Below are 9576 nucleotides of genomic sequence, written 5' to 3'. Positions count from 1 at the left end.
GACAGTTCAATATCTACCTCAGTCACTCTCCCTGATCCAGCTGAGTCAGCAGTGGGAAAAATCTGCTTTTCACAGGAACTTGGTAACAGCAATAAGAGAATACGTAGTTTATTCCAAGAAGATATCATGTCTCTCCCATATATATAATATCTTACTGGAACCAACATGTTCCAGATATCACCTGGAAGACAGTCTGGATGATCCCATAAATATCTAATTGCAAACAAGGTGAAGGAAATCTCATATAAAATTCTTCATAAATGTTACCCAGCCAGTCACTATATGGTAACATTTAAAAGACACATAAATACTAATTGAACTTTCTGTGGGGATCATCTAGAAACTGTAGCACATCTTTTTTGGTACTGTTCCTCTACACAGAGATTCTGGAAGAATTTAACAGTTTTGTTATTGTCCATATTTTAAGGGAGTTTTCTTAATGATGGGGAAATGTTTTATTCTGTTTCTTTAAGTTCACCAGGAAGAATGATAAATGTTTTTTTATAATAAATTTGTTAATACTTTTGGCTAATTTTTTATCCATAAATGTAAGTTTATTAATAAATCACCATATTTCTGCCTTTTTAGAAGGATATGGAATAGTACATGAAGGAAACGGTTTCCAAGGCCTAATCCGTGGATCGACTTCCTTCGAGGCGTGGACGTCTATCAGCAGAGAATGTCCCTTAGTCTGTAACACAGTCAAATATATTCTCAAGCAATATTCAAGCATGCCATTCAGCGTGTTAGTACGAGCTCGGGAGCAGCTTGGGAGAACAAGAAAACAGAGACTGCTTTAGATTGTCTTCCCAAATTGACTCAACTTTATTCACAAGTACAACAGTTTATATAGAGGGTAAAATTCATGAGACAGCAGATTATCAGTTTAAACCAGTACAGACCAAGATAAGGGAGCGTCTTCCTGCCCTTGGGTGAAGAAGCATCCTTTGTGTAGTTTATTAGTTCAGCTACAATTGTGATTATCTCAGCGACATATTTTCAAGGCACAAAACGAAGAGTTCTTTCATTAGTGAAATCTGAAACAAACCATTTGGCCTTCAACAGGCGTCTAAAAGATTAAGAAACTAATGTAGCTGAGGGAGTGATCTCTGTGGTATTTCAACCTTGTACCAGCCTGTGATTCTCACACATCAATTCTTGGGTCAAAGAGAAAAATAACTAAAACAAAGGGGCCTTATTGAATGACAGAGTTTTCCTGCATAATGTCACTATAAAACAATATCCAGTAAATGCTACCATGGTACTAAAATACCTAACAGTACATACAATCAATATCAGACTCAACCAACAAAAAGGCTCTCAGAACAATATATATATGTTGATTTTTGCGCATACTGATGAGATAATTTTTTACCCCTGATTTTGTATGTTCATGTTCTGTTCTTTTGTAAACTTCATGTGTTTGTATGTTGTATACTTATTGTGTTTCAATAAAGTTCAATTTTAAAAAAGTACATTCTAAATGAAGCTTCAGACGTCACTAATCACGTGACTCTGGCCAAACGAATCAAGCCTCGACAAAGTGCTTCTGAAGCAGTATGTTGATCTTTTTCACACACGCACCGGAGCGTCAGCTTCAAGCGGACCATCGCTACCTCTCACATCTAAAGGTAAGTGTCAAGGTAACTTTGAACTGAGTTCAGTCAATCTCGAGTTTTTCGAAGTTTTCTGTTGCTCTCTGTGAGAGGAGACCGTTAAAGGCGAGGCTCTCCAGAGTGTAGCAAAACAGGAAACAGCAGCTGGGTGTGTGTAAGTGTGCAAACGAATAGATTAGAAGTGCAAGTGAGCCACGAGTAAAGAAAGGTCAAGTTTCGTGAGTTGTTTTTCTCACCACTGATCACGCGCTCAACACTCTACACATACTTGCATCACACGCGCGCTCTCAAGCATCAGTATTGTACAATTCTGGGCGTCACGTGAGTTGAGGGTGTTACCATATAACGGAAATCTCCATTGTTCTGTAGCAGTGGTTCTCAAACGTTTCACCTTTACGAGCGACATCACAGCACAGTAGTATAGGCAGTAGCGGTTTTTGATACGGGCGATTTTCATTTTCGCTGCACAGCTAAAGTGTGCAATTTACTTTGTGTGCACTCAAATGGAGTCGAGTCAACCAGCGCAACCTCTGGCCAAGTACCATAGCCTACAGCCAGATTAACTTGTGACACGCAGTAGCGGTTTTTGATACGGGCGGTTGCCCGTATCAAAAAATCGTGGTGGGGATTAGTTGTCTTTGCTTAATGATTGTTTTAGTCTTGACAATCCTCATTGCTGGCATTGCATCTTTCAATGCCAGCAATGCCAGGTATCAGTGCTCAAGCCTTTTGTGTTTGTTTCCAACAAGTTTCCCACCTCGGGAAGCAAAAATGTGTTCTTTTACTTGTGAGATGAACATATGAGACACTTTGACTCTTCAGTGCAGTGTGGAGCCTAACAAAGATCTGTTTTGTGTCCCAGCTGATCAGCAGGAGGAGAAGAGTCTGACGGAGCAGCAGAGGAACATTTTCAGCTACTTGAACTCAGCTCAGCCACTACAGAGGAAACAATGAGCTCAACACAGAAGGTGACAGACAGAGCAGGGCGATATGACCAAAAATATTTATCACGATATACATTTGAAAATTTGCGATAACGATGTAGCTGATGATATAATTGACGCGAGACAAAATACTTTACAACTCCACAAAAAACACGGTAATAACAACGGCCTGCTAGCATGTCCTACCACAAATAGTGTTTGTTGTGTATCTGACGTACGAAAGCTAAACCAGTTCCACACCAGTGAAGTTGCAGCATTTTTACAAACCAATTCTGATTCTAATTTGTGTTGTACAGTTATTTCATTTTTAACCTTAATTTATATTTTATTCCTTCCTAGTTAAATTTACCCTTTTTAATTTTTCATATTTATTTCCTATCTTATTCATAGCCTTTTCCTTTTTTGTTTTCTTTAGGTCACGAGCAGTTGTCCAAGCATTTCACTACATATCGTACTGTGTACGTGACAAATAAAATTTGAATTTGAATTTGATTTGGTTCATCTGTTTCATTCAACGATCCGCTTTCACCCTTCTCATTCTCCGTCACCGCCATGTTTTTTCCTCCATGTGCGTATGAAAACAAAAGCACTGCGCATGCGCGTTTTACCCATATTCTATCGTGATATTTCATTTTCTTATCGTTGCCCAACATTATACCGGTATTACCGTCAACGGTATGATATAGCCTAGTCCTACATGAAAGGCACCCTGATTGTGCACTAATCACACATTAAAATGATCAAAAGAGGCAAAACTGTGTGCCAGAGTCTCGGGTCAGCGTTTGTTTTTATGTCACAGCACCAGAACGATTGCAGGTGCTCATAAGAAGTTACCATAAATCACCACCTTTCATGGTCTCAGCACATCGACTCTGTTATTAAGAAAATGGGACAAGGCATAGCTATGGCTATGAAATGCTCTTTGTGTATCACTTCTTCAATTATGAAAGATGTCATTAATGCACTAGTAATGTCTCATCTGGAGTATTGTTCAATCATTTGGTCAGCAGCTAATAAGACAGATCTTAACAGACTTCAGTTAGTCCAGAATAAGGCGTCCAGATTAGTGTTAAGATGTTCATACTATAATAATATTGATAAAATGCATAATCAACTTTCTTGGCTTCCTGTACAGACTAAAATATTCTATGGCTTACTTGTATTTATAAAGAACGCAATTCTGTTAAACACACATTTATTTCTGCTCAGCTGCTGTATCCAGATGAAATACATAATCATATTACACAGTTTTCAACAAACTGCAATTTAGTAAATCATCGGGTTAAAAGTAACTTTTTGTAAAACTGTTATATTTAGAGCAACTTTTAAGTGGAATAAATTGCCTTATAAAATTAGAGAATTATTCAAACTATTCAAAACTTCAATGAACACGTAAAAGCCGATTTACAGAACTTTTAGTTGTTGTAAATATTGTAAGAGATGGTTTGTTTTTGAAATTTGTGTAATGTGCCTCAATGTTGTTATTATTATTATTATTATTATTATTATTATTGATTGCTTATATTTTAACAATTGTGAAACCTCATTGTGGATGTAAGAGCCAAATTATGTGGATATCTTGAATCCACTTTATTGTATAATATTTTATGTGATTGTATTTGACGGAAGACGAGCAACATCTGTTGTGGAAGCTAATGGGGTTCTTTTTGAATAAACAAATAAACAAACATAGGATTTATTATCACTGAATAATTATGTATAAATCTATACAAAATATAGAAATATGTATTAGAAACAACAAAATAATATAAATTATAAAGTAATATAAAAGTGTGTGTGTACAATCAGGAGAGATGGGCTTGATTTTAGTGTTTGAACAGTCATGAATTATTTTTAACAGCAGGTTGGATGTAATGTGTTAGAACTACCAGCAGGTGGGGATAAGAGACCTTTAAGGTGTTTGGTGCCACACTCCACCTTCAGGTTTAAAACTAGTGTTAATGGAGGGAGTTTGAAGGTTGAGTTTGTTCCACGACTGCATTTCACTCACTGCCTCTGTTTGTATCTCTGTCACTGCAGGACCAACATGGAGCGAGAAGTCAGCGCTCTCAGGAGGCCGACAAACCTCACAGAAGAAAGAGAGAGAAAAAACACACCTGTGACGAGTGTGGGAAGGGTTTTACTTTGAAGGCTAATCTAAAACACCATCAGGTCATCCACAGTGGAGTTAAAGCGTACAGCTGTGATCAGTGTGGCAGAGCTTTTACTCACAGTTGGAACTTACAGAATCATCTACTTACCCACTCTGGAATTAAGGCATACAGCTGTGACGAGTGTGGGAAGGAGTTTGCTAGGAAGGATAAACTAAAACAGCATCAGGTCATTCACACTGGAGAGAGACCGTTCAGCTGTGAGTTGTGTGGAAAGTCTTTTTCCTTGAAGCGTTCCCTAAAAACACACCAACTCATCCACAGTGGAGTTAAAGCGTACAGCTGTGATCAGTGTGGCAGAGCTTTTACTCGCAGTAGCAGCTTACAGAGTCATCTAGTTACCCACTCTGGAATTAAGGCATACAGCTGTGACATCTGTGGAAAAACTTTCAGCCAGAGAGGAAGCCGAAATATACACCTACGCATTCACACCAGACATGATGTGTACTGCTGTGAACAGTGTGGCAAATACTTTGCTACAGACACACAGTTAAAACGACACGTGTTTATCCACACTGAGGGACGACCTTATAAATGTGACCTGTGTGAGAAGCCTTTTAAAGCTCCACATCACCTGAGACAACACCAACAGATCCACACCAGAAAGAGACTCAACAAGTGCAGTTACTGTGAGGTATGTTTTTATATTGTTATCTTGTCATTTTAGCCTGACTGTTTGGAACAACTCTGCTCATTAAACTGTGTTAGCATGTTAGCAATTCTACTGCATGGAAAAGCAGCTCTGAGTGATTATTCAGATTTTCATGTCAGTTATGATTTTAGTATTACTGTAGTATTATGGTGGTAGTATTGTAGTTATTGCAGCCCAGTAAACTGAGTGTGTTAACTGAAACAGTCAAATGTAATTGGACGTCTGCAGAGATGCTCTTTATTTCAGGCGACGTTCAGGATAAAAATGTTGAAGGACTGACTTACACTGTCTTTGTGTCTTTGTTTAGAAGCAGAGCGACACAGATGGATCTAGTTCTCAACCCTGTCATCACTGTGGTGGTGGGAAAGACTTTCGTTGTGACGTCTGTGGAAAAACTTTCAGCCATGAAAGGAGCTTAAAAAGACATCAACGTAGACACACTGGAGACAAACTGAAATACTGCAAACAATGTGGGAGAAGCTTCACCACATCAGGTGACTTAAAACGACATGAACTGATTCACAGTGGGGTTAAAAAGCACCTCTGTGATCAGTGTGGGTCATCCTTCACCACTGCATGTAAGCTTAAAACACACAAACGAGTCCACACAGGAGAGAAACCATACAAGTGCAGACACTGTGACAAAAGCTTCTCAGATTCATGTAGTCGTAACAATCATGAACGTACACACATGGAAGGAAACTACAGCTGTGACCAGTGTGACAAGAGCTTCAGGAATCTCAGTTCATACTCCGAACACAAACGATCCCACGTTACTAATAAACTGTTTCACTGTTACCAATGTGCCCAAACATTCACCTCATTGTCTGCTCTGTGCAAACATCAGCATGATCACTCAGGGCTGAAATCACTCCCATCACTGGATCACAGTGAATCTGAAGAGACAGAAAGATCCTCTGGTTTCAGTGTCAGACTCAAAAAGCTTGAGATCAGGCTCCACAGAGTTCAGATAGAATCATTTAAACTTGTGTTGAACTGAACTGGTTGCTCGGCTGAACTTCTACATAATACAGATTTACATGGGATCTTATTTTCTGTTGTTTTACTGAGTCAGTTTTGTCCTTTTTTCTCTGTCCTGGTTTTGCTCGTCTGTAAATAATTGAAACTCAGTCAAATAGTTCATTGTTCTCCAGCAAAACGTTTTGGAAACTCATGTTTAACCTTTAAACTCTGACATGTTTTAGCACACAAGGCTTCATCGGGGAGTTCACTCATGATTGGACCATGAGAATAAAGGTTTTTAGTTCTTTCAAAGAGAGTCTTGGAGGTGTTTGATGTTTCTGTTTTTCTACATAAAGCAAGAAAAACTATTTTTCTTGCTTTATGTAGTGTGGAAGTTTTTAATGTTTCTTCATCTGTGATGTTCTTGAATGTGTTGACATGAAGATGGTACAAATAAACTGTCCTTTTAGCTTCAGCTCCTAATTTATTCATTATTTATGGATGTAGCACAGCAGCAGTGTCTTGATTAACACATGGAGGGCTCGGGATCTGATGGTAAATAATGTTTTGTGTCCTTGTACACATCATACAGCTCAGCTGTTCCACAGATGTCAGGTTTACACAGTGGGATGGTTTGTAAGAACGCAGCTCTCCTGTGGATAAATCCTTACTCTTAGCCTCAGGACCTCACACAGTCCCAGCAGGTTCGGTCAGAAGATTTATCCCTTATATCAAAACGTCACAGAGTCTCCTTTGCTGTGCTGTTTTCACAAAGAAACGTAAACTGAAGACCTGAACTTACAATGTTTTAATTAGTTTAGCAGATTCAGTGTCTCCATGATCGAATCTGCTGTTTTTGTGCTGCTGTTGGTAGAAAGCCGTTTAATACTGAAATGAACTGGCTGCGTGCATCTCTGAATGTAAATTGGTGCACTATTAATAGATCACTCTGGAACGGTATCGTCACCATAATTTGCCCACTTAGTAAATCTCACTCATGGCCAAGAAATTGAAATCTTTTTTCCCTGCTGGATAGTGATCCACTGTAACTCTGCTCCTCCTTCCTGTTTAGGATTTCTGTGGCTGAAGTAAAATTCCCTCCATCCATCACTTATCCCAGCTAACCCAAAGTAAAATAAAGTTTTGCTCATCTTAACAAAGCATTACAATAATGGGCATTACCAGTGCAAACTGAATAATACAGAAGATGAAAGAAGAGACTTTGATCAGTTAATAAAGCTCATGATCTTGATTCATTGTGGCTGCTACACAGATACTTCTGGGTCACTTCTCTCAGTTAGGAACCTTCCTCACCAAACTGACTGTTGGACCACACCCCTGGTTTCATGAGAAGTTGTTTCAGCCATGATTTCTCTTCCTGTATTTCAGAGTAAAGACTGAAGTGACAAATGGAAACATGTTTAAAAAACGCAATGTGAGAGAGACGTTGAGGTCCTTGGAAGTTACCCTGGGTTTTTCTGTCACCCTGCTAGATGTTACACACCTTGTTATTGGACTGATTTCTACTGCTGGACTACTCCTGGGGAGAGTAACAATACTCTTACTAATTAGCTCCCTTTCACACCTTTGGGGATATTTATTTTTGTGCTTGCAGCGCTGTGAGCCAGAACAGCGAGAGAAAAATCTGCAACAGCGACGAGCCGAATGCTTAAGTGAATCCCAGCAGCTGCACATGTGCAACGCTGATTTAGAGGATATCTTTGCTCTGGATTTATATTTATACTTTTTCATTTCCATATGATTCTTCTTGCATCTAAACAAAGATGATTCAATTTGATAAATTTTGAAGGCTCTTCGTGCTCGGGTGTAAATGAGACATAATATTTGCTCTTGGTTTGGTTCGCCTGTACTGAACCTTGCAGTACAAACAAAACCTAAAAACATTATTTGTAGTTGTTATTCTTAGTTGTTCTGCTGCCTAAATACCACAGGGTGTAATTATGAAGTTATTGAGCTGCACATACTTTACGACCTGCTTAAGTTCGAGGTCACAGCGTCTGTAGAGCAGCTGGAACATAATGAAGTCTACAAGGTTAAAGTTTTCTCTTCTGTTATTGTTCTTTCTGCTGCTTGGTTTGATGGATCTGAGAGCTTTTGTTTTTATTACTGTTATTATAATTATCATTAATATTTTACTCTCTAGAAGCTTTAAAATAGTGTTTGTGTTTGAAAAAATTAATTCAAGAATAGGACAGAAACATCTGTCCTTCTGAAAATCGCCCAAAGGCACGGAGACAAACTCAAAGGATGCAACCTGTAACTTTCTCTTCCTTCATGTCAGCACCATCATTGATTATTTATATAAAATGCATATAGCAACAGTAACACTTTAGTTTGGATTTCATGATTTCTGTAACTGGAAAATATTTTGTTTAAAGACAGAAGTGAGTGCGTAGTTGCAACATTAAAGTGAAATATTAATTAATGAGCATTAAGTATATTTGTTGCTTAAGCGTTTGCACTATAACTTAAGTAGGATTATAACTTTTAAGCAAGGAAAGATTTCAGATATTTAGTTCACTGTTTCAGTCATTGTATATGAAATTAAAAAATTTACGTTGGTCAAATATGATCCTCTAAATCAAATAAGTTTGAAAAATACTTTTTTAAATTTCCTTTTTGAAAATAAATGATGTATTTTTAAATGTCGCAACAAATTTTCACAAAAAGTAACTAATAATTAAAACCAGTTAAACAAAATAAAACAATTTAAAAATAAAATTTTTGAATCATGCTTAACCAAATGCCAGGATGGAGAGCTGAACCTAAAGTATACGTAGAAAGATTTCAACATTTGAGCAGATTGTCCAGTTTTTAATGTTTTTATCACATATAAATGTCACAGTAGTGGGTCCTGGCCCAATGCTTTGTGTTTTTCGTTTAATATTCTTTGACTATTGTTTTTCTTGGTTTTTGTTATTCTTATTTATCAGGCTCTCAGTAATCTTAGTTCTCCCTGCCTCAGTGTTCTTCTTAGCCTGTGTTTAGTTTCTGTTCCCGTGTCCCACGTTTCATCATTTCATGTCGAGTCACCCCTGTCTCTATGTTCCCTGTTTCTCCCCAGTCAGCCCCGCCTCCCTCGGGCACTCATGTGTGATATAGAGTAATAAACCTGACTACATTTTCTACACTCTCTTTATTACCTGTTACTTTAAAATTCATACACGAATTATGTCTGCCCACCTCTCTAATTTGAAGGTCAACATCCC

General features: G+C 38.1%; 1 protein-coding gene across 5 annotated transcripts in view; it reads left to right on the top strand.

Moving 5' to 3' along the window:
- Positions 1–1514: 1514 nt before the first annotated feature.
- The window catches only part of LOC146662544 (uncharacterized), a 150842-nt gene continuing 142780 nt past the window's right edge, over positions 1515–9576 (top strand). The window contains exons 1-4 of one of the 5 annotated variants that reach the window (XM_085419240.1): positions 1515–1631; positions 2479–2584; positions 4601–5365; positions 5691–6572. In XM_085419240.1, the coding sequence (XP_085275366.1) occupies positions 2567–2584; positions 4601–5365; positions 5691–6383 (1476 nt within the window). In that variant the 5' untranslated portion in view covers positions 1515–1631; positions 2479–2566 and the 3' untranslated portion in view covers positions 6384–6572. The other 4 variants (XM_085419241.1, XM_085419239.1, XM_085419238.1 and 1 more) reach the window with 4 other exon arrangements.

This window comes from Rhamphochromis longiceps, linkage group LG9, assembly GCF_057381845.1.
Source record: "Rhamphochromis longiceps isolate RC_006_pf linkage group LG9, R_longiceps_female_GT1.1, whole genome shotgun sequence".
Taxonomy (NCBI): domain Eukaryota; kingdom Metazoa; phylum Chordata; class Actinopteri; order Cichliformes; family Cichlidae; genus Rhamphochromis; species Rhamphochromis longiceps.
The sequence above is the reverse complement of the archived record's forward strand: the minus strand, read 5'-3'. Positions and strand labels throughout refer to the sequence as shown.